Genomic DNA, 27445 nt, shown 5'->3' with positions numbered 1-27445 from the left:
AAAGCAGACAACTGGCATCTGAGCTCCGGCTAGATAGGGGACCACTCTGGGGAATGGCTGCTGCTTTCTTCCTCTGACTTCTTAGGGATTAGGTTTCTAAGAGAGACCGTGTCCTTCACATTGAAATGTTTGCAGGTGAAGTTACTGGAGGCTTTGCGCTGGCTTCGAACACCACCAGAGGACCAAAGGCAGCTGGGAATGGCCGTGCCACAGAACCAGCCCCGCGAAGGTGGCCGTGGAGACGGCAGCTGTCACTGCCCTGGTCGCTCACTGGCTGTGTGTGCTTCAAATTTTCCATCGTAAAAAGTGCTCTCCTGTTATTAAAGGAATGCACAGGGAAAGAGGAAATGGAGAAAGAGATTCCGCATAAAGACAGGGAGGAAATCCACAGGGCTGGACGCCTTGCTCCTTGTCCGCCACGCTGCGAGGAAGGAGCTGTCAGAGACGGTCATCTCTGGGTTCCAATCCTGTTCTGTCCCCAGGGGACCTGGGTCCTGGCTTCTCCGAGCCCCAGCTTCTCCTGTGTAACAAGGACTTCAGAAACGAACTCCGAAGCCTTTTTGTCTTTATTTGTCCAAACACAGGGACGAGATTAGCTTTCAAGAGTCTGTGTCCATCACCTGAGAAACTGCAGGTGCCTGTGGGTCGGGCAAAGGGAGCCCCCGCCCCCGTCCCCACCCCCTCCCGCCTCGGGGTCTCCTTCTGTGGGGCAGCAGCCCCAGGGCCCACCGCCCTCCCTCCCAGGGAAGTGCCGCTCCTTCTGCCTGGAGGGGAACGTGAGGGACTTTTCCATCGCTGCTCCTGGACGTGGTGGACCCTCCTGTGATCTCAGGGAGTCCTCAGGTGACTGGAATGTTCCTTGTCTGTCCCTCCCACTTCTGGTAGCTGATTGTCTGCATTTGGTGAATTTCCTTTCTCAACAGAAGTTCCATTCATTCAAAATAGGAGCTGCTGAGCAGCAGCTGGCTCTGCGAACTTTCCAGGTGCCACGTAGGGAGGCCCTGGGTGAGGCAGCAGGGGCCGAGCTCAGCCCTGGCGCCTCCCGGAGCCGACTCTCAGCTCCAGCCTGCGCCCAGCCCCGGCCAGCACCGCCCAGAGCCCCTGGGCCCTCGCCAGCCTGGCCCGCTTGATCCGCTCCCTGGTCTGACCCTCCTCTGAAGTTGGCTCCTGTGGTGCTTCCTTTTTACCGCTTGGCCTCCTCTGGATCTCTCCTGCTCAGCTCTGGGTGCCCACCATGGAGCCCAGTGCCAAGCAGGGCTGGCCACACCATTCACAGGGTCCCAGGCAAAGTGGAAACATGGGGGCTCCTTGTCCAAAAATGATGAAGAACTCGAGTAAGACAGCAGAGCTTTCAGTCAAGCCGAGACCCTGCTGAGCCCGGGGTCCCGTGGGACCACAAGGCTGCAGGCCAGGACGCCAGCCCAGCAGACCCCAGGAAGCCACGTTGGAATGAACGTGAATCTGAGGAGTACCAGGTGTCCAGGGGGCTCGGACACAGACGGGCGAGACGAGGAACAGAAGCCACATGTGTGAGGAGGTGGAATGCTGGCCCCAGCCGCAGAGCTGAGGACGTGGTCACACACAGTGACCGCAGGCCCAGGGGACCCGGGTCCAGGCTGTAAGCAGTTCTGGGCGGGGACATGGTGTTTTTGTGTTCGACGTCCCTGCAGGCCGTGTGTTTGGACTGGACCTGTCGGGCTCTAGGGGCAGCCTTGGAGGGGGCGGGCACTGTGAAGGGGGCATCCCTGGGTGCAGTCCTCGCTGGGTTCGGGGAGACCTCGTCCTAAAGCTCTGCCTGGCAGAGGAGGGCCATGGCTCAGAGCTGCGAAGCCCTTGGTTCCAGGAACCACAGCTCGTGGCCCGGGTTGGCCTCCGCGTGGCTGGGGACAGGACCGTGGTGGACGGGACCGTGGTTCCCTGAGGAGCACAAAGCTGCCCACGAAGGCCCCGAGACTGTACCCCTCTAACCCGGGGTCCCCTGTGTGCACAGGCATCCCCACACCGGTGCACCTCTCTCTCCTCCCCCTGCCAGAGGTGCCCGCCTCCAAGCCCACACGGGATGCCAGAGGTGCCCGCCTCCAAGCCCACACAGGATGCCAGAGGTGCCCGCCTCCAGGCCCACACGGGATGCCAGAGGTGCCCGCCTCCAGGCCCACACGGGATGCCAGAGGTGCCCGCCTCCAGGCCCACACGGGATGCCAGAGGTGCCCGCCTCCAGGCCCACACGGGATGCCAGAGGTGCCCGCCTCCAGGCTCACACGGGATGCCAGAGGTGCCCGCCTCCAGGCCCACACGGGATGCCAGAGGTGCCCGCCTCCAGGCCCACACGGGATGCCAGAGGTGCCCGCCTCCAGGCCCACACGGGATGCCAGAGGTGCCCGCCTCCAGGCCCACACGGGCGTCTCGCCTGCTCCACAGCCGCCATGCGCGTCGCTCACGCCCACCTGGACCTCTTCCAGGGGACCTGCATGCTGCAGTGCTTGTCCCCAGGGCCCACGGTGGGGACCTGACCTCCCCAGCCTGTGGTGTCTGCAGGCTCAGCCTTTGGAGGTGAGTGGGAGAGAGCCAAGAGGGTGGGACCCCATGGTGGCATTTGTGGGAAGAGACGCAGCTGGCACGGTGCCCTGTCTCACCACACGAGGCCTCTGTTATGATGCAGCCGAAGGCGTCACCAGGCGCCATGCTCTTGGACTTCCGGCCTCGAGAACTATGGCATAGACCTTTAGTCTTTATAAATTACCTGGTCCCAGGTGGTCTGTGATAGCAACGTAGGAGGGACTGAGGTTTTCTTAAACAGCATTTCCTAAGTCCACATTGCTGGGAGCCAGGTCCAGTCCTGCCTAGTGCCCCACTGCTGGCAGGCACCATTTGGAAGCTCAAGCTGGTTTTCCATCCTGACTCTTGGATACCATTTCTCTACAACTGCTTCTGCCCTGCCCTGTGAGCTACAGCCCCTTTGAATCTCCACAAAAGAGGGAATTGGGGACGTCAGATGGGCATCAGGGTGCACCCCTTCCATCCCCCTTCATCCACGCGTGTGGCGTCCACAGCTCGCCCGCCTGCCGTGTGGCCTTCCCGAGTGATGTTCCAGTAACTCCTTTCTGCTAACGTCCAGCCCCGCCCCTTTGAGGACAGGCCCACACTCAGCTACTGAATCCGGATGAAATTCCTCACCACCTTGTCTACTGATCTCATCAAGTGACCTCTGTCTGCGTGCGGACAGGCCTTGAAGGGGGTCGTTTCAGGCTGCATCTTCCAGACGGCCTCTTGCGGTCCGGGGTAGTTAGAGTCTGCGGGAGGACTTGCATCCAGTGCTCTCTCCTTTCCCAGGGACGTGCTTCTCTCTTAGCGGGGAGACTGGCACCGTGCCCTGGAGCGCTGAGACGTTACATGACGCCACTTCTTCACACTTGGCGCACATTATCTCATTTAATTCCTCCCCAGCCCTTCTGAGACAGGGACCTCTGTCTCAGTGTACAAAGGAGGGAACAGGCTCTCAGGAAGACCAAGTAGCCTTCCCACGACGGACAGCCGCCACACACCAGCGCCTGCTGCTGCAGAGTCCGTGCTCCGGGCACGCCACTCTGCGCACTGAGTTCCAGAAGGTTCTTTTTCTCGGGTGGGGAGCAGAGCACCGCATCCCAAGTCCTTCCTGAGCCATTCTAAGGCACAAGCGGACGTGTGCTCCTGCCCAGACTCGGTGTGTTTTCTTTCGGGTTGGCCTTGGGGCACCCTGTGTTTTGGTCTTTCTGTCCCTTGAGCAGTTCTGACAGCAGATGATCCTGTGGGACGCGGGTGACGAGGTCAGTCCTCCCTGGTCCATGGTCGTCCTGCCAGGCTTTTCCGTCTGTGTGGCACCTCCGAGGCTCACGGGTGTGGTGAACTCTGAGTTTCTCTGCGTGGACCAGCCGTTGAAGGGCGGGTCCACAGTAGCACGAAGCTCACCCCGCAGCCGTCCCCAGCCTCTTCCAGAACCTCCGGGAGCTGCGGCTGGCTTCGCGTGGTGCTTGTGAGGCTCCTGAGGAGCTCCTGGTGCCCTGGTGCCCGGCGGGGAAGTCAGAGAACAGGAAACCCTTCTCGGTGTGCTTCCAGCGTGTGACGGGGCGGGCGACGGGTGGCCAGCAGGACAGGGGACTCAGGTTGTCGCCCACCCCGCTCCCCTGACTCACGCAGAAAGCCTTTGTTTCTAATCAGAGCAGCAAACCCTCCGGTCATTTCCTCGAGATGACAGGCAGCGGAAGGAGCCGGAGGTTCTCAGGTCCCTGCGAGTGCAGGAACCCTCAGGCTCTCCGTGCCACGCACGCTGCCCTCTGTAAGTGAGCTGGACCATGACGCGGAGGTAAGCGCGCCCTCCGTCCTCTGCCACCACGGACCCCGGGGCCTCTCCAGCCTAACCGCGCTCCTGGCAAGACCTGGCAGACTCCCACCAGGCGCAGGCTGGCTCCTCTGACCCTCCGGGACGGCTCAGGGCAGGAGGTCACAGGAGATAGCGTCGGATGAGCTCCCGACGGACGGGCACGGGGAGGTGGGCCGAGGCCCGTCTTCTGGGGAGGGGGTTTCCTGTGATTGTCTGGAGTGCGTCTTTGCTTAAGGTCTGAAAGGGCTGGTCGGTTGCTTTGCTCCGGAGCACTGTCGGTAACTGGGGTCCGAGTGCCTTAACTCCACCCCCACAGACACCTTGGCTTTGTCTTTTCTTTCTTTTTCCTCCTCTTCTAACCTTAAAGACTGGCGCTCCCTAACCGTGAGGGGTGGACAGCAGGAAGTGTCAGCCATCAGCCCAGAAATGCCCTGGGCTCTGTGAGCGTCCACATCACATCAGCAAGATGGTGGTAGGGGCTCCTCCGTGTCCCTGGGCACTTGGCAGGCAGACCCTGGCGTCCCAGGACTGGTGAGTGGCCTCTCTGAAAGGACCCTCGGCTGCTGTTTGACCTCAGCCAGCAGCAGGGGCACTGAGTCTGGGCCCCTGGTTTCAGGTGCAGCCTCTGTGATCAGAATCCGGCAGCTCAAGGTAGAGAAGGTGGCAGGGCCGGCTTGAGGGATGGCGATCATTTAATTAGAAAAGGCTTTATGATTTGCCAGAGGAAGTCCTGCGTCCTCACTGCAGGGACGCGCTCGGCTCTTCCTGCCTGGTAACGGGGTTGTGGTCAACTCATTCAAGCCCAGCACCGCATGTCCGATTCTTCCCTGATGGGTAGATGTGGGGGTGGGAATCGGGGTCGACTTCAGAAAACAAAGGAAATGATCTCATCCAGTTGCCTGCAGAACCCTTGGGGATAGAAGGAAGTCTGCAGAGGAAGTGGGCAGGATCGGGCAGGGAGGAAACGTCCAGGAAACACACATCTCACCGCAGGGCCTGGGCCAGCGCCCCTCTGCCGATGCAGTGTGACCTGGTAGCCTCAGAGGAGCCCTGTCCCGGGTGCCTGAAGGGGTGGAGAGGATCTGGATTCTCACGGCAGATTCGCAGCAGCCCGGGGCTGCTCACGTGAAGAGCTGTCCCTCACGGAACTCCTCGGGAGCAGGGCCTTCCTGGGCTCAGAAACCTCAGCTCTTACCAGAGGGTCTAAGATATTCAAGACCCACCAGCTTAACCCCGAAGTACACTCTGTGTTCCTGCGGGCCGTTCACCAGCCTGCGTCAGGAGTACTGGAGAAATCGTTCCTGCTAGGTTGGGGCTCCTGTGGACGGTGCCACGTGCCTCCCTCCCGCGGGCAGTGCCCAGGGCTGTCCTGATGCGGTGGAGGTGGACAGTTAGGCACATTCATGGACCCTTCAAGCTGGAAGAGGACTTGGAAGTCGCTTTGTCCGGCTCCTCATCCTGTAACTGCGGAGATGAGGATCCAGAGGCGTGGGGGGCGTCCCTGAGGATCCACATCCCGAGGGCACCGGGCGCAGCCTGGAGTCGGGTCTCCGGGACCTGCAGGCTACAGTGTGCCCTCTGCCAGCCTCTGCCGTGCGCTCTGCCAGCCTCTGCCTCTCTGTGTTTCACGCATCAGGAGAGCCTTCTCGTGGGCTCCCACGTCTCGGGTGGGTGTTAGGGGCAGCGTCCCAGGTGAGGGTCAGCTGCCTGTCAAGCCCTGCTTCTGACAGCCGGCAGTGGACAGTGGGCAGACGCCCAGAGCCCCTGTGACAAAGAGCCCGCAGCCCCGTCTCTAGCTGCAGGCTGTGGCCACGGCGGGGAAGCCACGGTGCACACTTAGGTGGCGGGAACCGAGGGGCTGGGGAGCTCCCTCCCCAGGCCTGCAGTCATTACCCAGGGCTGAGGCTTCCCGGCCTGAGCAGGATGCCCGGAAGCCCCAGCAGAGACTCTTGCTGCTCAGCGTTGGAAACCTGAGATTCCTCACGTGAGGTGCCTCTCTAGGCCGCGAGGCTGAGGCTGGGCACTGGAGAGCTGCGTGCTCCTCTGGAGCACCATCTGGCCAGGCCAGCGGACACCCTGCTTCCCCAGCAGAGCTCTGGGCCCTTCTGCAGAGGCCCTGAGGAGGGCGGCCCCTCTGGGTGGGTCTTTCTCTGGTCTCCTCCTGCGTGTGAGTTGCAGGAGCCTCCAGCAGGTCAGCTGGTTGTCACTCGTACTTATTCCCCTCTTTGCATGGAAGTTGCTGTGGTTTGAGTGGCTCCCCAGAATTCCCTCTCTGGAGCCTCAGTGCCCAGGGCGGCAGTGTTGGGAGGAGGGCCTGCCAGAGGGCCTGGCCTGGCCTGGCCCTGCGGCCTCCTGGCCTCTGCCTTCCTCCCTGTTGTGCACGAGGTCTTGGCCAGATGCAGCCTCCAGAGCACTGAAACTTCAGCTGGCCCTGCCACAGCACAGCCTGAGCCCCAGGCTCCAGATTCCGGGTTCCCAGTCAGGGGTGGGCGTGGCCAGAAGCCTTTCCCTGCACAACAGTCTGGTGAAGCTGAGAAGCCCGGTAGACCCGAGAACCGCCAGCCGGGTCTGGCTCTGTGGCCGTGGGGAGCTCACGTTTCCTCTCCAGGCTTCAGAATCACACTGACGGGTAGAGATTAGACTGTTGCGAGAATCCCTTCAGCTCAGAAGCGCTCTCCATGAGCCTGCGTTGTGGGTAGTGACTTCTGGTTCACCGAATAAATCCCCCCTGTTGCTGTCTCCCTCTCTCCCTCCCTCCCTCCCTCTTTCCTGTCTCACTCCACTATCTTTCCTTCTCCTGCCCCCTCCCCCCCATTTTCCTCTACACAATTCAAAGTTCCTCCATTCTTTTCTTACTGCACCTCCTACCCCATTATGAATCAGCATCCACTTATCAGAGAAAACATTCAGCCTTTGGTTTTTGGGACTGGCTTATTTTACTTAGCATGATATTCTCCAGCTCCATCCATTTACCTGCAAATGCCATAATTTTGTTCTTTTTTATGGCTGAATAATATTCCATTGTGTATCTATACCACAGTTTATCCATTCATCTGTTGAAGGGCATCTAAGGTGGTTCCAATCTAGCTACTGTGAATTGAACTGCTATGAACATTGATGTGGCTGCGTCACAGTAGTTTGCTGATTTTAAGTCCTTTAGGTATAAACCAAGGAGTGGGATAACTAGGTCAAAAGGTGGGTCCATTCCAAGTTTTCTGAGGACTCTCCATACTGCTTTCCAGAGTGGATGCACCATTTTGCAAGCAATTTTGTGGGTTTGTCTCTGTGTCTTCTATCTTGTACCATTGGTCTACCTGTCTGTTTTGGTGCCGATACCATGCCGTTTCTGTTGCTGTTGCTCTGTGGTTTAGCTTAAGGTCTGGCAGAGCGGGGCCTCCTGCTTCACTCTTCCTGCTGAGGATTGTTTGGCTTGTTTGTTTTAGTTTTTGGTGCTGGGGATTGAACCCAGGGACACTTTTCCACTGAGCTACACTCTAGCCCTTTTCATTTTTTATTTTGAGACAGGGTCTCACTAAGTTGCTTAGGGTCTCACTAAGTTGCTGAGACTGGCCTTGAACTTACGATCCTCTTGCCTCAGCCTCCTGAGTTAGTGGGATTACAGGCGTGCGCCACCGCACCAGACTCAGGTGCTGATTTAAGGGCTGTTCCTCAGCCATTTTAAGGACATGAACCCAATACAAATCTGATGAATGTTCTAGAAAGCCTGGAAAGTTCCTCCTCAAGACGTTTAGCTTCTCCTTGGGGAGAGATTGTGTTGCAAACTCTAGCCTCATCAATGGACCCGCCTGGGAGTCTTGAGTGCACTTTCAGCGAGACCGCCTGGCCCGTGTGCGGTGCCCTGCTCCATCCTTTTGTGCCAGAGCGGGTGTTCCTGGCGCCCCAGCACCCTCCCGCTCTGTGGAAGCTGGACTCTGAGAGCCAGCCTGCCCGGCACCCGAGCTGCCTGCGCCTGCCGAGCAGGGACCACCGTCCACACCTCCAGGCGGAGGCGGAAGGGGCCTTGCAGTCAGAAGAAGGAAATGACGTAGGACAGGTTCCACCTGGGGGGGTCCTGGCCGTCCCCGCGTGCTTCAGTTCACACCTCACTGCCGGGTCTGAGGAGGAGGGACGCCCGCCCGTGGCCCCTTGGCTGACCTCCCACCCACCGGAACTCGACAAGCAGGCGGGCGAGGCAGCCTGGGGAGCAGGGGCTGCTCGGACTCTGAGGCCGGCTCCTCGTTCCCGCCTTTGTTCTTGGTTTTCTGACGCTTCGCTGCTGTGATAAAGCCTTCCCTCGCCCTGCACTGGACCCTGGGGACCCTAAAACAGCGACGGTCAGTCCTTAGAGTAGCGGCTCCCCGCCCGGTCCCGTCGAGGCTGCTGTGAAGTCCCCGGTGTGTCAAGTGCACTGTCCTCACTGACCTCGTGCAACTGCAGGCCCCGGCCGGCAGGCTGCCCACTCCCCACGCTGCCCAGGGCAGCTGCCCCCACCTCCGCTCCCACTCCAGGTCCTGGCAGCCTCCATGGAGGAGGCCCAGGGAGGCCGGGCACTGCTCTGCGGGCAGGAGGCTGTCTGGAGGGAGGAGGACGCCCCTCGGGGTTCCCGGCTCTGTGCAGCTGGTGACGTGGAGAAAGCGCCACCTGCTCTGGCCTCTGTGGCCTCCCTGGGGGTGGGAGTCAGACCTGGTGTGGTCGTCAGACGAGGAAGCAGAGGCGAACCTGCTTCGAAAGAGTAAGGCCCAGGGGGGACGGGTGGTGGCGGAGCCTCGTTTCTCTTTCTGGGTCCTGGGGGCTGAACGCAGGGGTGCTTAAGCTCTGAGTCACGACCCCAGCCTTTTTTTTTTTTTTTTCATTTTTTTCATTTGAGGAAGCGTCTCACTAAGTCGCTTAGGGCCTCCCCAAGTTGCTGAGGCTGGTTTTGAACCTGTGATCCTCCTGCCTCAGCCTCCCGGTCACTGGGATGAGAGGGGTGCAGCTCCACGCCCAGCAGACCATGTTTAAGCGTGACCAGACGTGGCGGCACATGCCTGTAGTCCCAGCTGCTCCGGGGACTGAGGACGGGGATTCTGCTGTCACGTATGACTAATTAGAACAAATTTTTAAAATGATTAAAAAAAATTGGAGCCAGCCTTGGCAACCTAGTGAGACCCTGTCTCAAATGTCGACGGGCGTTGGGGTGGAGCTGGGGCAAAGCTGCCCTGAGCGTCAGTGAGTGAGGGAGTGGATCAGCAAGTCAGGGAAGCCAGAGGCTGCTTGCTCCTCGGCCCCGTGGGGTCAAGGACAGAGCGGAACTGCCCGCCACCCACCCACCACGGGGCGGCCTTCAGACGTGTCCACCCTGAGGCGTCTGTGGCCATCGCTTCATTTTTAGCAAAAAATGTCGCGTTATTCATGATCATCAGCACGACTCAGGTGACGTGGGCAACCCCGCGAAGCCTCACAGGTGTGCAGACGCCTGGGCAGACGCCCACGACCCTGCCCTTGACCTTCGTGCTTCTTAGATCGTGACTTAGGTTTAGGAAACGGCCGCAGCTGCTTCGCAGGGGTGCTCATAACGCCTCAGGAAGCTCAGAGGGCGCTGACCTTCTGGGGTCACCAGCTGCTCGGAGAAGGTCTGGGGTCCACACCACACGGTGTGACTTCGAGGGGCCGTGCCCCCTGCTGCCCAGCAAGTCCAGCCTGCACCGTCCCCTGCCCGAGGTGGATAGCAATTCAGAGTCCAGCGGCCGCCCAGGGAGCCCGGGTCCAGCCTCTGTCACCGTGCTTTCAAGTGGTCAGGCCCCCTTCCCCTTCAGAAACCCAGCGGCAGAGGCCGGTGAGAAGAGCCCAGGCAGGCCGGGGACCTCGTGGCTCCCTGGAGACAGCCCCACGGGTGGGCGAGAGTCCCTCCCCAAGTCCTTCCTCACCAGCGGGAGGGAACTGAGAGCGGCAGAGAGAACCGCCCGCCGAGCCCAGCACGTGCCGGCGAGTTCCGCTGCACAGGGGACGCTGGGAACCTCTGCCTCCGGGTGGACGGTCAGGTGGCCCCGTTAGCGGGAGGTTCCAGAGGGTGGCGTCTGCCTCCGGGTGGATGATCAGGTGGCCTCATTAGCGGGAGGTTCCAGAGGGTGGCCGCGGCAGAGCCGGGAAGAGGTCGGAGACGGAGGAGAGAACCCGAGCGTTGTGCGCCTGGAAGACTCAGCCTCCTCTGTCCACCCGTCTGTTTTACCGACAGCCCGCGGAGGCGCTGAGCGGCCAGGCTGTGGCCGGGGTGTGGCCTGTGGGCGGGGACAGAGCTCCCAGAAGCAAGCCGGTTGGACTTGAAGGGACTCCCCTGCGCTGGTGGCACGGGGGTTGGCCAGCGCCCTCGAGGAGCAGGGCACCCTCGGAGGGGCTGGGCAGCTGCAGACGGTGAGAGGCACCGGGCTCCACACGAGGCCACATCCCCACCGGGCAGCGGGTGACAGCAGTGGGCGTGGGCCGCAGCCCCAGGGCAGCGGAGCCCATGTGCGCCAGGGCATCCCCGGGTACGCGTTCACGCTGGCCCTGCAGCCACGGCACAGCCGCCTCGCGGGGTCTCGCTGTGCCCGTTCTAAAGACATAGCCCCTCGAAGGCCAGCGAGCCGGCCTCGGACCCAGCCGTCTGAGGGAGGATGACGATCCTCCCTCCTGTCCTCCCGGTCCCACTGGAGGGTTCTGTGCCGTGCTGGCCTGGGACCCGCGCCTCCTGCAGCACCCGGCTCCGCAGCCCAGGGCCGCTGGCCGGCAGCACAGGCAGTGCTGTGGACACAGGAGCCCCCAGAGGAAAAGGACGGCTCAGCGAGGCGGGGATCGCAGTGGCAGGGCTCGGCCGCCACCTTTGAGTGTTTCGTGGGGAGCTTGGTTCCTCAGGTCGGTGGTGCCGAAGGCCAGGTGGGAGTCGGGTGCTGGCTCTGGTCAGCGCCGTTTGCGGGGCCTGCAGCCCCACTCTCCCTCCAAGGACGCGTTGCCCCGTCGTGTGGCCTGCGGCCGGGAACTCTTTTCTTTTGGCTCCTGCTTCCTCCTGCTGTCCACCCTGGCCTGTGGCTCGCAGGGTTTGGTTTTGTGTCATCGTTTTCCTCTTCGAGTCCCACGTCGAGTTTGAATGCCTCCTAAAGCAGGAGCTGCCTAGGTACCGCAGGGGCTGGTGACTACGCATCAGAGGCCCCCAGTGGCACCCGTCCTGGTCAGCAGGAGTGAGCGTCCCCTGGCCTGGGTGCCGCTCGGTGCTGCAGAGCACCAGCCTGGCTGCTGTGGGCTCTGGTCTGTCCCCGCGAACCAAAAAGGAAAAGAAAGGGTTTGCCTTTGCCGCGCTCACGCTCTGGCGATGCGTCTCTCAATCCCTCTCCAGCTGTGGGGCAGCAGGACTCTGGGCCCCGTGCAGCCCGTTTTCCTCCATCATCTCCTCCCCAGGACTTCTCCGCGGGCGTCCTGAAGAGCTGAGGCTCCGAGAAGCTCCTCAGAGCTGCTCGGGCTGATGGAGAACAGCGACGCGAAGCCCTGGCGACGATGGTGCGAAACTGGCGTAAAGCCGACGTCTGGTTTTCTAGTGGGATTGCTAAGCGCGGGCTCGCGGGCAGCGCGGGTGCCGGGGGCTCTGGGGCTCTCGTCCAGGGTGTCCGAAGGCGTGGTGCCCGGACGCCTCCCAGTGACGGCCCTGCAGTTGCCAGAGCTCCCCAGCCGCCGTGTCCCCGCGGCGACTGAAGAGCGGCAGGCAGCCCTCCTTCCACGGGCGGCCGTTCAGAGGCAGCCGACGGTTGGCAGGGCGAGGGTTTCCACACCGCAGGCCGCCTGCCGCTTGCCTCCACTCCAGAGCCAGAGTCTCCACGTTCCAGAGCTTTCTGTTCAGAGCCTCATTCCGCTTCACCCGGATGGCGTGGAAAACGGAAGCCGCAGCCACAGCAGGGGCTCGGGGTTGCGTGTTTGCCACGTTTCCTGTCCACGTGTCTGTGGCTCCTTCCCTTCGGCTCACTGATACTGTACCACGGTGTCTAAAAATACAGCCTAACGACCGGGTTTGGTGAGGAGGATACCGCCTTCCGGAGAAGCACGGAAATGTCCGGCGTGGGTTTGTGAGAGTGAGCACCACGGGGTGGACCAGTGCCGCTGTTCATAGGGAACCACCGTGTCGTCTGGGAGCCCCTGGTCCAGCTGGGCTCAGCCCTTCTTACCTGTGACCTCAGGTGAGCTGTTCCCAACCTCCAGGAGTCTCAGCCTCTTCCCTGTGAAAGGGAACCCAAGAGCTGTCCTTGTCACAGGGCTGCGTGAGAACACCTCAAACAACAGGCATGTGAAACACAGGACAGAGGAAGCCCAGCGCAGTTCCTGACCTCCATCTCCTGGCGAGAGCAGAGCCAGGCTGGCCCAGGACCCAGGACCTAGGACTTCGGTCAGAAACCTTGAAACTGCTGGAAGAAAAGCCAGGGTCGACACTCCGTCATATGGGGCAGGCCCCGACTTCCTTACCAAGACCCCAAAAAGCACAAAAAATAAAACCAAGAATCAGTAAGTGGGATGCCATCCAACTGAAAATCTTCTGCATGCAGAGGAGTGATCGAGAGCGTGAAGAGAGAGGCTGCAGAATGGGAGCACATCTTGGCCAGCCGCTTCTCTGACGGGGGATTAGCATCCAAATATATAAAGAACTCGGAGAGTTTATTAACACCCCAAAACATCACCCAGTCAACAAACGGGCAAAAGAACTAAACGGACACGTCTCAAAATAAGAAGTGCAAATGGCCCATAAGTGCATGAAAAAATGTTCAGCATCTCTAGTGATCAGGAAAATGCAAATCAAGACTTCGTCTTATTCCAGTCAGAATGGTAATAATCAAGATTATGAACAGCAAGAGAGGCTGGTGAGGATGTGGGGGGACAGGTGCATTGATACATCCTTGGTGGGACTGCAGACTAGTGTGACTACCCTGGAGAGCAGTGTGGAGACCCCTCAAGAACTAGGCATGGAACCCCCGTATGCCCCAGCTATCCCCCTCCTCGGTGTTTATCCAAAAACTGAAATGAACAGACTGTAGTGATACAGCCACCTCAGTGTTTATAGCAGCACAATCCACAATAGCTAAATTATGGAACCAACCCAGATGCCCATCAGTAGATGAATGGAGCAAGAAACTGCGGTGTGTATAGACAGGAGGAGTTTTACTCCATTATAAAGAAGGAGGAAATTGTGGCATTTGCTGGTAAATAGATGGAAATGGAGAACATCGTGCTAAGTGAACTAAGCCAGACTGAGAATATCTATCTCAAATGTGGAAGCTAGAATTAAATAAAGGGGGAGGATCAGCCATCATAGAGATACAGGGAAGATCAGTGGAGGAGAGGGAGAGGGAGAGGGAGGGAGGAGAACGAGGAAAGGGGAGGAATTGCAGAATGAAGTTTTAAAAATCATGCTATGAGAATATGCCGCAGGGAGTTTCACCTCTTTGTATAAGCAGGAAGAACACATCAAAAATAAATAGATGAAGCCAGAGAGGCGACAGCCCGTGCCTCTGATTCCAAAGTCTCCGGAGGCTGAGGCAGAAGGATTGAAAGTTCGAGGCCAGCCTCAACAACTTAACAAGGCCCTACCTAAGAAACTTAGCAAGACTCTGGAGATGTGGTTCAGCAGTTAAGTATCCCTGGGTTCATCCCTAATACCCCAAAATAAATAAACGAAGGAATTATAGATGAGCAAAAGGAAGATCAGGTGTTTTAGTCTGTTTTTTCACTGCTATGCCCAGAAGAACTGACAAGAACAATTGAAGGAGGAAAAGTTTATCTGGGGGCTCAGAGTTTCAGAAGCCTCAGTCCATACATGGCCGACTCCATGACTCTAGATCCAAGGAGAGGCAGAGCCTCATGGCGGAAGGGTGTGGAGGAGGAAAGCAGCTCAGGACATGTCACCTTCTGGTGACTCCCACTCTCCAGGGATAAAATATACGCCCCTAAGTCAGCGCCCAGTGACCCGCCTCCTCCAGCCACCCCGCCTGCCTGCAGTTACCACCCAGTCGGTCCCCGTCAGGGGATCAAGTCACAGACGGGGTTAAGGTTCTCGTACCCCCATCATTTCACCTGTAAGCTTCCTGCAGAGTCTCGTACTTGGGCTTTGAGGGGACACCGCACATCTAACCCATAATAAGTAGAGAAAGGAGAAGGAGGGGAGGAAGGAGGGAAGGGAAAGGGGGCGGGAACTGAAACCCAGTTCCACAAATGTACGTCAAGACGAACCCAACCACTACGTGTGGCTAAAATGTTCCAATTTAGAAAGAAAATGACCAAATCAGATCACAGTCGACCAGGAAGCGAGCGTCTGCCCTCTCCACTCTCGGCTCGGTGCCCAGGGGCAGCTCTCAGTGGTGACGTGGGGTCCGTGTGTTGGTCATCACGGGGGAGTCAGTGACGTGAATCCCTGGCCATGGGGGGACCACTCTTTGATCTCTGGTGGGTTGATTTTCAACTTGAACATCTTAATAATCCAGAACAAGCTTTTTCATGGGAAAAGTAACTTTTAACCAACTTAATCATTTTTGGCTGACCAAAAAGTGCCCATTTCACGGGAGCAGAAGCGGAGGTCCAGAGAGATACCATGCCGTTCAGGCCACACTCTCAGACAAATGGCAGGACTGGGACACCAGGGGGGCCTCTCGCTCTGAATCCTGGACGCGTCTCTGACACCAGGTTGGTGGCTCCGGGCGGCCTTCGGCCCCAGACTTCTTAAGTTGCTTTGTGACTTTCTTCCTGTGAAACCTGTCGTTCACAGCCTTACGAGACGAGGCTGTAATCTGATAGGCGACGGTCATGACACACCTGCCCCAGGGACCGTCCCCTCTGGCTGAAGTTGGACGGGATGCTTGCCAGTGGACACTGGCCTGCAGAAGTGGCCAGCCTTCTTCATTTGCTGCCACACAGGAAGGAGCTTGCCGTTGAATTTGAATGGCTGGGAAACAGGGTTAGCCCTCTGGGCTCTGGGGAGCCACTTGTAAAGGGCAGGGGCCAGGGTCCCTTCCGGGCGCCCCGTGCTCATTTCCTGTGCCTCTGGGTAGGAAGCGAGTTCCTTGTTTTGGGCAGGCGGGGCTGGGCCCGGCCGCTCTCAGCAGCAGGTGCCCTATAGCTCAGCCCCAGCCCATGGCGAGAACTCGGCCTCCTCGGCAGGCTTCTGCTTCAGAGCCCTGTCACCTGGAGACCCCTGTTCAGTGCTCCACAGTGTCCCTCCCCTCAGCTCCAGGGCAGCTGTTCCCAGGGAACGTGGCCAAGTGTGGAGATGTTTGGTGTCAGGGGCTGGAGGCGGGTGCGGCTGTCCAGGGAGAGGGCGGGGAGCTGCCGCACTTCACAGCAACGACTGCCCAGCCACAAGCATCTGCGTCCTTGAGGCCGCGGGCCCCAGGACGGAGGCCACGTCAGCGTCATCTGCAGGGGCCGTTCCTTCCGAGAACAGTGCTTCACTGAGAAAGTGCCCGGCAGATGTTGTCAAGTGGGTGGGCGGGCATGTGACCCGGAGCCGTCCAGGCTGAATGCACTGCATAGTGGCCTAGCTACGTCCTCAGCCCCAATGGACGTGGTCAGGTCCAGGGGGACCCATGCCTGACCATGCCACCCTGCACCCCAGGTGTCCTCATGAGGGTGGCAGGATCGGCACCCCTGGGCAGGTGGAGAACTCGTCCTGCCCCGCTGCTCAGTGAACAACCACTGGCCGCAGGCGCTGCCCGTATTTCTGCAGGGTGGGGATACAGCCCGGGCCATGTGACCACAGAGACCTCCGTCCTCTTCTGGTCTTGCTTCCAGAGGGCCTGAGCCAGCCAGGCGTGGCCTGGTGGATGTGGGCAAGTCTGCAGAACAGCCTGGTCCTCTGCCATCTGGATGCCACGGTAGATGCCAAGTTGCCTGGGATCTCGCGGGTAGCAGGCCTCAGACGGGCAATAGTTGGTAGCAGAGGCCATGATGCAGGTGTTGGGAGTCGGGGTCCTGGACTCGGAGCTGCCTGGTCTCCACCTGCCCACCTCTTCCTCGCTCTGTGACGCGGTGGGGTGGCGGGGGGCGGCCATTCGCCTTCACTGAGCCTGGACCATCGTGTTCCCTGAACACGGCTGGAAGTGGGAGCCCCTGGGGGTGGTGTGAAGACTCGGTTCAGCGGCCTGTGTGAACAGAATCGAGGCCCTGGGCTGGTCCGGGCCAGCGCTGGCCGCCTCGCCTTTGCTGCCGCTTGTGTCGAGGAGTGTGACTCGGGCCCAGTTCCGTCTTTGGTCTCTCTCTCCTCCACCTCCCGCCCTTTCCTCTCCTCCTCTCTGGCTGGCTCTCCTTTTCTTCTCTCCTCAGGAGCAGGAGAGTCCTCCTCTGGTTCCACTGTCCAGATCGTACCTGCTTTGCCGCAGCAGGACCCGAGACAGCGGGGCCTCTGGGCCTCGGCCTCCGTCTCTAAGGTCTCAGTGCCCGGCTTCCCCCTGGCAGGGCTGCTGGCAGCCAGGAGGAGGCGGCACCATGGACAAGGCACCTCCCTCGGATGGGAAGCCTGTGCCGGTGGCCTGCTGGGGGCAGCAGCCTGCTCGGAGCCGGACGGGGAGTCACGCTGACTGTTGGAGACGCGGTGTCAGCCCAGGCCGTCCTCTGAGCGGCGTCACCACCCAGAGCTGGCACAAAAGGGGCCTGTGCAGCCGGGGCTGACGTCATCCCGGAGAAACACAACACCCGGTCACTCAGTAGGCCCCTCTCCGTCCCAGGTCCGGCAGGACGTCTAGTCTGAAGAGGAGTTCATGGCTCACCTGTTCTCGGGCAGAAAGCTGGCAGGGACGCCTCCAATTTTCTGGGCCAAGGCAGGGGAGTGTCTGGGGCGGCCTCCTGGGCCACGCTCGGCCGGGTTAAGTCATTCTGGGGCTGTGTCGGGTGAATGTCCTCACTCCCAACGGAGGGCACAGCTTCCCTGAGGGAGTCCTGCACCCGGTTCCAGAGGCTCACGGATCCTGCAGAGAACGGAACAGGCAAGGTCCCCGACTTCAGCACGTGCGTGTCCCTGCGGAAGGCAGGGCCGCTAAGCAGGTCAGGAACACGAGCTGTCAGGGGAGAGGCAGTGTGTCCTGCTGAGAGGGGCAGGTCCCCAGGTGAGGACAGGGAGGTCCTGCTGAGAGGGGCAGGTCCCCAGGTGAGGACAGGGACGTCCTGCTGGAGAGGGGCAGGTCCCCAGGTGAGGACAGGGACGTCCTGCTGGAGAGGGGCAGGTCCCCAGGTGAGGACAGGGACGTCCTGCTGAGAGGGGCAGGTCCCCAGGTGAGGACAGGGAGGCCCTGCTGGAGAGGGGCAGGTCCCCATAAAGGACAGGGATGTCCTGCTGGAGAGGGGCATGTCCCCAGGTGAGGACAGGGACGTCCTGCTGGAGAGGGGCAGGTCCCCAGGTGAGGACAGGGACGTCCTGCTGGAGAGGGGCAGGTCCCCAGGTGAGGACAGGGAGGTCCTGCTGGAGAGGGGCAGGTCCCCAGATGAGGACAGGGACGTCCTGCTGGAGAGGGGCAGGTCCCCAGGTGAGGTCAGGGATGTCCTGCTGAGAGGGGCAGGTCCCCAGGTGAGGACAGGGACGTCCTGCTGGAGAGGGGCAGGTCCCCAGGTGAGGACAGGGACGTCCTGCTGGAGAGGGGCAGGTCCCCAGGTGAGGACAGGGACGTCCTGCTAGAGAGGGGCAGGTCCCCAGGTGAGGACAGGGACGTCCTGCTGGAGAGGGGCAGGTCCCCAGGTGAGGACAGGGAGGTCCTGCTGAGAGGGGCAGGTCCCCAGGTGAGGACAGGGAGGTCCTGCTGAGAGGGGCAGGTCCCCAGGTGAGGACAGGGACGTCCTGCTGGAGAGGGGCAGGTCCTCAGGTGAGGACAGGGACGTCCTGCTGGAGAGGGGCAGGTCCCCAGGTGAGGTCAGGGAGGTCCTGCTGAGAGGGGCAGGTCCCCAGGTGAGGACAGGGAGTCCTGCTGGAGAGGGGCAGGTCCCCAGGTGAGGTCAGGGATGTCCTGCTGAGAGGGGCAGGTCCCCAGATGAGGACAGGGACGTCCTGCTGGAGAGGGGCAGGTCCCCAGGTGAGGACAGGGACGTCCTGCTGGAGAGGGGCAGGTCCCCAGGTGAGGACAGGGACGTCCTGCTAGAGAGGGGCAGGTCCCCAGGTGAGGACAGGGACGTCCTGCTGGAGAGGGGCAGGTCCCCAGGTGAGGACAGGGAGGTCCTGCTGAGAGGGGCAGGTCCCCAGGTGAGGACAGGGACGTCCTGCTGGAGAGGGGCAGGTCCTCAGGTGAGGACAGGGACGTCCTGCTGGAGAGGGGCAGGTCCCCAGGTGAGGACAGGGAGGTCCTGCTGAGAGGGGCAGGTCCTCAGGTGAGGACAGGGAGGTCCTGCTGGAGAGGGGCAGGTCCCCAGGCGAGGACAGGGAGGCCCTGCTGGAGAGGGGCAGGTCCCCAGGCAAGGACAGGGACGTCCTGCTGGAGAGGGGCAGGTCCCCAGGTGAGGACAGGGAGACCCTGCTGGAGAGGGGCAGGTCCCCAGGTGAGGACAGGGAGACCCTGCTGGAGAGGGGCAGGTCCCCAGGTGAGGACAGGGGCAGTTCACCTGGGGACATGGAGAGAGCAGTCGTGAGGAGACCGTCCCTGTGCTAAGCCTTCAGAGGTCACCAGGGAGCCCTTGGGGACGCTTGTCACTCCTTACCAGGCTTTTAGATTCTGTTTTCCACAGAACGGCCAAAGCCAGGCCATCTGGGATTTGGGACCTTTTCCTTGGCACTTCCTGTTGCCTCTCCTCTGACGGCCGTCGTCCGGGGCCCGCCTGCTCCGCTTCCGCCGGGTCTTGAATTCCCCTGTGGTTTCCTACGACCCTCTCTGCTCCCTGGTCTCAAGCCAGGCGGTGGGATTGGAGCCCTGTGGGGTGGGGTGCAGGCTCGCAGAGACTGGGACCCCAGCATGGCTGCTTCCCCGGGGGGCTCTGGCCACTGCTGCTTCTTTGTCCCCCGGTGCTGGGGACGGCACCCAGGGCCTTCTGGGTCAGTGCTCTCTGGGCTGAGCAGCCCCAGCCCCAGGCACTGAGGACCAGAGGTCAGGCCCGGGCTGCTCTCACTTCCCCCTGGACCTTCCGCATGTGACTCTGACCAGAGGGACGGTCCACCCAACAGCACTTCCCCTCTGAGGACCACTTCTCCCAGGTGGGGAGCCACAGGCAGCCGCAGGCCCAGGGGAGGTCCAGCCAGGTGTGCCAGGCCAGTGGAACTCTGGGCTCTGGGGGTGGATGAGAAGGGCGGGGAAGCAGTGTGGAGTGCGCGTGCAGAGGCTTTCCTGGGTGTGTCAGACAGACAGACAGACAGAGAGGCAGGGAGAGCCATGTCGTGGAAGGCCTGACTGCTCTGACAGAAGAGTCCACTCGGTAACTGTTCCCGGGTCTCTCTGGGGTTCAAAAGTGATTCTAAGCCAGGTGCCTATAATCCCAGGGACACAGGAGGCTGAGGAGGAAGGATCACAGTTCAAGGCCAGCTTTGGCAACTTAGCAAAAAGTAGAAAAGGGCTGGAGTACAGCTGAGTGCTTTCCCGGCGTGTTCAAGGCCCTGGGTTCAATCCCCAGGGCCTCCAGAAAGAAGGGGTGGCTCTGTGTTCAGAGAAGAACCAGGTGCGTCACCTGCAGTCCCTGTGGTTGAAATCGGAAGGCGGGCTTGGCGAGAGTCACGTTTTAGAACAAGTAAGAAATGCCTCGTCTGCAGCTTCTTGTTTCTTCTTCTTCTTTCCTTTTTTTGTTGCATTGTTCTTTGAAATTTTAGAAAACTGACCTGTTGCAAAAAAGCTTGTTCGGATGAGATGGTGTTTGTGAGGCGCGTGACCCGCACAGGTGACCAGCAGCGCAGCCCGGGGACGGAGGCCGCCCAGGCCTCTCGTCCTCTCCAGCTGGTGGCTTTCCTCGGCTCCCTGTTAATAGAGGCCCTCTGCGATTGGTTTTTCTATTCACAAATAACACAAGCCTACTTCCACTGCGGTTATTTTTTCCAGAAGCAGAGGGAGCTTCAGGCTGCCTCGGGAGAGGGTCTTCCCTCCCTGACCACGGGCAGCCCTTGGGTAGCAGGCCAGGGGCAGCCTGCCGTGTGGCACAGGTGGGTGGGCTCTGCTCCCCAGCGGCGCCTTTGCCGTTTGTGACCTAACTTCGGTCCCACCTGTAACACAGGCGTGGTGACAGAGGCGCCCCGGGGAGGGGGGTCAGGTTCATAAAGCACAGAGCACAGGGCTTGGGTGACAGCGCCCGTGTGGGTCACAGACACAGGGCAGGCCCGCAGGACCGGTGGTCCCTTCTCTACTCCCAATACGCACACTCTAGCAGGCTCTTCTGCCACGAGCTCGTTAACCGACTTGACCTGCCACTCACCCTCTTTAAAATGGGTCAGCAGTGTTCTTCCCATTAAAAAGCTGCTTATTAAAGGCGACATGTATAGATCACAAAAAGAGTCTAGCTATTTCAGTTCTCAAACAAATAGGGGCTGTGACACTGTGGCCCCCAGACGGGGGCTGGTGCACTCCGGCAGGACCAGACTGAAGGCTGCTGGGACGTTTCTCATAAGGCAAGGAGAGGCCGAGGGGCTCCCCGAGCACTAGTGCTCGACAGCTCTGGTGCTGAGCCAGCCTGCCCGGCTGGGAACTCCCGGGCAAGTCCCCTCTCTCTCGGGCCTGGGCTTCCCGGTGCCTGGGGGAGCATGTGTCCTCAAGAGCTGCCGCCGAGGCTGGGCATCTATTCAGAATGCGTGTCGGATCCAGTCCTTGGCTGCCCAGCAAGGCCTCTGCTGTCCCCCGTCTCTCTTCCCTGGTGCCATGTGAACTTGCCGCTCAGATGCAGGACTCCATGGATCCTGGCAGGTGACACTGGGTGACCAGAGATCACAAACCCACCCCGAGAGGCGGCCGCTGTGCCTGCCCAAATCAGGCCCAGGGCTTGCAGGTCCTACCATCTGTGGAAAGCAGCTCTCCCCGGAACTTTTATCAGGTGGCGCCTCCTGATTTCTAACAGCGTCAGTTAAACTCAGTTGTCAGCTTTGCTCTGAAGCACAAATCGTGTGCACCCATTTTCCACAGCCCACCTAAGTGAGGAGGGCGGCTTTCCTACGGCCAGTGAGGCTCAGCTGGGCCCCAGCCTCCCGGGCGGCCAGCTCCCGCAGAGGAGAGGGCCAGGGTGGCAGGCGGCCCTCTGTGGCCTTCCACTCCCCCTGGCGTGGCCCCACCTGGTGGCTGGGTCGCGGGCAGCCCGTGGTGATGACCAGGCGGTCATCTGCAGTCCATCCTTGGAGAGCTTCACTCCACAGGATCTGGGAAGGTGCTCCTGCCGGCAAGAAGCAGAAGCCAGTGCAGGTTAGCTTCAGGGGTAGAGAGGGGTGCAGGAACGGGTGTGTCCTGGGCACTGCCCCACCCTGGGCAGAGCCACGTGGGCAGAGCGCATGCTGACGTGGCTGCCAGGGCCCAGACACTGGAGCCAGCCCAGGGCCTCTCAGGAGACTCCCTGCATGGCTGAGGGTGCTCGTGAGGGTTGGGGATACAGAAGCTTCAGAAAGAACAAAGCCCCCATAGGCACAGGGAGACACCAAGAAACGCTGACCTAAAAATGTAAGAGGTCAGCGGTGAAGGTCGCAGAGCCCCACCTGCACGGAAAAAGAGGTGTGTGTGTGTGCACGTGGGTGTGCATGAGTGTGTATGCACGTGTGTGCACATGTGTGCAGGCATGTGTGTGTGCATGTGTGCGTGTGTGTGCATGTGTGCACGTGTGTAGGCATGTGTGTGCATGTGTGTGCACGTGTGTGTGCCTGTGTGTTCATGTGTGTGCACGTGTGTGTAGGCATGTGTGTGCACGTGTGCATGTGCCTGTTCGTGTGTGTGCATGTTGTGCACGTGTGCGTGTGCCTGTGTGTTCGTGTGTGCATGTGTGTGTAGGCATGTGTGTGCATGTGTTGTGTGTGCACGTGTGTGTGCATGGCTCTGTATACATGTATGTGTCGTATGTGCACACACGTACACAGACACACAATACGTGTTGTAAGAAATAGAAAGTCTGGCAGTTCACTTTCAGAACGTAGTCTTCAGCCTTAATTGGTTCCGTTGTAGGCATCTTAATTATGGCCTTCCCTTCTGCCCCCTAATTGGCTAGTTTGGATGCACCCCTGAGTCCTCCCAGCAGGGCCCAGAGCAGCGCTGCGTTTGCATGTGTAACAGGTGGTCTGCCCACCCGGGCGCTGGCTAGCCAGGTGCATAGCTGCTGTCTGGCAGGAGTAGAGGTCGGCCTTGTCCACCGCAGTCAAGCTTGGGTTTAGTCGCTGGTGGCCCCTCGGTACTTCCGGTGATTCGTGGGTCTTGCCTTTCGGATGGCCACACGCTTTGGAAGTCTGGAGTCCTCCATCTGCAGAGCCGTGTGTCCAGTACAATATTACGAAGGCACAGCACTGAATACGAAAGCTTTCCTTTAAGTCTGTAAACGTGGACGTCGGAAAATACACATAAGAGCAGTCCGTGAGGACTCTCCTCCCCCACGGTGGTGATTTCTGAAGACAAGGTGGTCCAGAGCAAGGGCTCATCATGAGGCAGCTTGCGTCCTACGTGTTATTGAAACATTTTCCATAACTGCAGTTTCAAAAGATAAGGATGGTGCATCATTGGAAATGTATGTGTCAAGCTGCTTTTGACTATGTATGCTCACTATAGGTGGCGATATACTAAAAGGGGGGCAAAATCCTTCTTTATTTTTATTTTTTTGTACCAGGGATTAAGCCCAGTGGTGCTTAACCTCTGAGCCACATCCCCAGCCTGGTTTTTGTTTTTTTGTTTTTTTGGGGTTTTTTTGAGATGGAGTCTCGCTAAGTTTCTTAGGGTCTTGCACAGTTGCTGAGACTGCCTTTGAACCTCTGATCCTCCCACCTCAGCCTCCTGAGTTGCTGGGATTACAGGTGTGTGCCACTGTGCCCAGCCAAAGGGGCAAAATTTTAAAAATGAAGACTTTCCATTTAGCTTGAGTGTCATGTGTTTTTCTTCTACTTATGCACACACCGTATTTCTTCAAAATGCCTTCCAATCATAGGCAGGCTCTATCTGAAAAATAAAATACCCATTCGAGGACTCTGGCGCCTTCTCCTGGGAAGGGCTGGGGCCGCTCTCGGTGGGACCCTGAGGGCGTGGCCTGGGCTCAGCAGCCGCGAGAGGCACTGCGGTTTCTACAGACTGAGCAGCCTTTGCTTTTCGTTTTCTCTTCTTTTCAAATCCAAGCTCATGCTGGTGTTTCTGGCCAAGCCCGTCGAGGGACCGCACGCGGGCCGTCTCAGGCTGAGCACACCCTGTGCGGGAAGTGACGCGCCGGCTGGAGGGTTTGCTGGCCAGGTCGTCTAACACCACACCTTCTGTCTTGTCCCCGCAGATGACAGAGGGCAGGCACTGCCAGGTGCTCCTGCTGGACGACAGAAGGCTGGAGCTGCTGGTCCAGGTAGGCGCCTCCCCTGACAGGCAGCCTCCTCCTGAGCCTGGAGGTCTGCGTCCGGGAGGCCGGCTTACCTGTGCTGCGAGGCCCAGGGCTGAGCACTGACTGAGGGGACAGCAGCACTAGAGTCAGTGTGGCCTGCGAGAACCCCGGCAGCCCTGAGAGCCGGGGACCAAGACGCGGAGACGGCTGGGTTCCCACCTGGGCTCCGGCACTCGGTGGCCGGGTGCCCACGCATGTCCCTGCTTCTCCAGAGCTCCCCCTGGTGAACGGGGCCGTAATGCTGCCCTGCAAAGGCTGTGCCCAGGCCCTGCAGCTTGGCTTCGCACCACGTAACCGCTCAGCTGAGCGGCAGATTTCATCCACCCAGGCTCGCTCGTGGGGTTGCAAGACACCAGGCTCGGCTGCGGGTGCGCGGACGCTCGTTAATACGCAGCACTCGGGAGTGACCGCGTTGGAACCCTGGTACCACGGTTCCTCCCTCAACCAGCCTGGGGGGACGCCCCTGCAGACAGCCACCCCCACAGCTCAGCACGCGCCCCCCGTGCTCCCGAGCCCTCTGCTCCTTCTGGGCCTTTCCTAGCCACAGCGCTCAGGCTTCCTGACTGGAGCAGTGCTCACAGCAGCGCCACCAGGACACCCAGTCCAGCCTCTGCCTTCCTTCCTTGGCCTCCATTACGCTGCTGCCTTTCCTTTTCTTTCACCTCCTTCCCCTTCCCTTCTCTTCCCTTCCTTTATTTTCCATCCATTCCATCCCTTTGGTTCCTTTCCTTTCCTTTCCTTTCCATTCCGTCCCCTTCCTGTTCCCTCGTTTCCATTCCATTTCTTTCAGTTCCATTCATTTCTAGTCTGTTCCATTCCTTCCCTTTCCATTCCATTTCTTTCCTTTCCTTTCTTTTCCTTTCCATTCCCTTTTTTCCTTTTCTTTCCATTCCATTCCATTTCTTTCCTTTCTATTCCCTTTTTTCCTTTTCTTTCCATTCCATTCCCTTCCTTTCTGCTCCATTTGGTGCCATTCCATTGCTTTCCATTCTCTGCCATTGCTTTCCATTCCATTCCTTTCCATTCCACTCAGTTCCATTCCTTTCCACTCCCTTCCTTTCCGTTGCTTTCTATTTCCTTCTGCTCCTCTCCATTCCATCCTGTTCCTCTTTCCCATTCCTTTCCATTCCGCTCCTTTCCATTGCTTTCCTTCCTTTGCCTTCCTTTTCCTGTCCTCCTTCGCTTCCCTCTTTGTCTTTGCTCTGTCCACTTTTCTTCTCCTATAGCAAGCATCCAACCTTCAGACCAGGCTAGTGTCTCCAAATTGTCCCGCTCAGACTCTATCAAGTGCCATCCCACCGTGCCCCTTTCCCGTCCCAGTCCCAGCGAGTCCATCGCCCGTCATTGGGACCCTCTGGTGGATTCCACACCTTGCTGCTTTCCAGCAGACCTGGAGCTTCCCCAGAGCCCGTGGACTAGATGCTGCTTCTGGCCCGGTCTCAGTACGTCCTGATGATGCTACTCTATAGGATGGAGCAGTGACTCCATGCTCAGGAAAGGGCAGCGCAGGCGCTGGAAGGAGGGTGGGGTCATGTGAGCAACCACGCCGTCACCGTAAGGGGGACGTACAGTGCTCCACTGCAAACACGGGAGTGTGAACGTCTGGTGGGGCTCCTCTTCCCACCTCCTCTCCTTCCCAGGGCTTACGGTGGATCCAGACAATTAGCAAACGTTTAAAAACCAAGAGGCCAAAGCTGCTTTGGACTATTCAGGGCTGAAGCGGGTGGTGGCAACGAGAGAGAGAGAGAGAGAGAGAGAGAGGGGAGGGGGGGGCTACGAAATAGATTCTGATCAGATTTTTATCTCGACAGCCCAAACTTCTGTCAAGAGAACTGCTGGACCTGGTGGCTTCCCATTTCAATCTGAAAGAAAAGGAGTACTTTGGAATCACGTTCACAGACGACGCGTAAGTGTTCCGGTGCTTCTTTCCTGACTTTGCCTGGGCTGCCTGCCTGCTGTCAATCATGATGAAGTCCAGGGGGATATTGCAAGCTTGGTTGAGAGATTCCTCACACGGAGTTTCTTCCTAGACCAGGAACTGTGGCCATTTCAAGCATTCGAAGCATTGTTCTAAGGGATTTAGGAACGGCAGTCAAGTGTCGGTGAATTGTAATGACCTGTCTCCTGTCTCTGAGCGCAGGCACTAGGTTGTTCTTCACTTGCATCGTGAAACTGAGTTAATTTTCTGGTTTTGGTGGCAAGGAAGTTAAAAGGCAAATCCATGGCCACCTTAAAACTATGGATGTAAGCTGGGCGTGGTGGTGCACGCCTGTGATCCCAGCTGCTCGGGAGGCTGAGGCAGGAGGATCGCAGGTTCAAAACCAGCCTCAGCAACTTACCAACACCTCGTCTCAAAATGAAATTAAAGGGGCTGGGAGTGTAGCTCAGTGGTAGAGCACTGCTGGGTTCAATCCCAGCACCAGACAGACAGACTGACCAACGGACAGACGTGGTTCAATATGGATACACTTTAACAACAGCCTGGATTCACTTTTTATTTCCTTTTTTCTTTCCACTTTCTTTTCCTTCTTCCATTTTTTGTACTAAGTTATGGATATTGTGTGTGTGTGTATGTGTGTGTGTGTGGACGATTTAAATCCTTTCTGAAACGAGGCAGGTACTGTCTATAAGAGTAAATTGGAGAGAATTCCAAACTGAGTGATTGTTCTCGGAATTGCCAGTTCCCTTCTGTGTGCATGCGCACGCGTGTTTGCGTGTGTGCATGTGCATGCATGTGTGTGTGTGTGTGTGTGTGTGTGTGTTACGGATGCCTAATTGGTCTCCCTTACGTGTGTCTGAGACAGTATGAGGACTCCTTCCCTTTTATGGAGAGAGTTTTTCCAAAGAGTTCCTTAAACATTAAAATTCAAGAAACTGTGTCCCTGGCCCAGGACGTGGTGGCCCTGTCCAGCCTTCTTTCTGCAGCCTCCACGGGAGTCTGGTGTCAGTGCCCCAGTGTGGCCAGTGGGAGATGTTCTGAAGGAGCAGCTTGGAACACCCCAAGGCCTCCACTGACTTCCAGTGGGGTGGGCTGCGGGCCTCAGCCTCCGGCCACCTCTGGACGAAGCCTCGGGACTTGACTTTCTCAGAGATGTGGAAGATCCCAAAACGTGTACTCCAGATTCAGCGTTCAGCACGGTCTTGAAAAAGCCGCTGGGCCCACAACCTCCAGAGCCCCAGGAGAACCTGCTCCGGGGGCTGCCCTCTGCTGGGCAGAGTGGGAAGTGCAGGCGTCCCTGGGCGGAAAACCAAGGCCAGCTCAGAAGGAGCAGCGGTGGCGGAGGCCGAGGCAGGAGTGCGGTTGCATCTGGATGGGGGCGAAAGAGCAGGGCCGCCAAGACAGAGCCACAAACACGTGATGACTGGGTTGTGCGGCTTCAGCCGTAATTGGGGTGGGGGCCACGTGGAGGTGAGGCGGAAGAGGACTACTGGGGGGCTCTATTTGTTCAGTAAATACTTCTCGGTGCCCCCAGCGCCCAGCTGTTGTTCTAGATCCCAAGGATTCAGCCTCAGCAGCAGGACAAGGCCCTGCCCTGGTGGAGTTCTGGCCGCCATGGTGCTGTCTAGCTGACTAGCACTCAGGTAGATAAATGAGGACGCTTCAGCTTCTTC

The 27445-nt window shown here is 59.1% G+C and overlaps 1 protein-coding gene across 4 annotated transcripts in view; it reads left to right on the top strand.

The window, feature by feature from the left end:
* The window catches only part of Frmd4b (FERM domain containing 4B), a 248651-nt gene that overhangs the window by 119541 nt on the left and 101665 nt on the right, over nt 1–27445 (top strand). For all 4 annotated transcript variants that reach the window (XM_047534882.1, XM_047534880.1, XM_047534881.1 and 1 more), the window contains 2 exons: nt 23732–23797; nt 25645–25739. In XM_047534882.1, the coding sequence (XP_047390838.1) occupies nt 23732–23797; nt 25645–25739 (161 nt within the window). The remainder of the gene's footprint in view (nt 1–23731; nt 23798–25644; nt 25740–27445) is intronic.

The sequence above is a fragment of the Sciurus carolinensis genome, chromosome 19, assembly GCF_902686445.1.
Source record: "Sciurus carolinensis chromosome 19, mSciCar1.2, whole genome shotgun sequence".
In the NCBI taxonomy this organism is placed as follows: Eukaryota; Metazoa; Chordata; class Mammalia; order Rodentia; family Sciuridae; genus Sciurus; species Sciurus carolinensis.
Note: the sequence above shows the minus strand (reverse complement) of the source record. Positions and strands in the feature narration are given on the sequence as shown.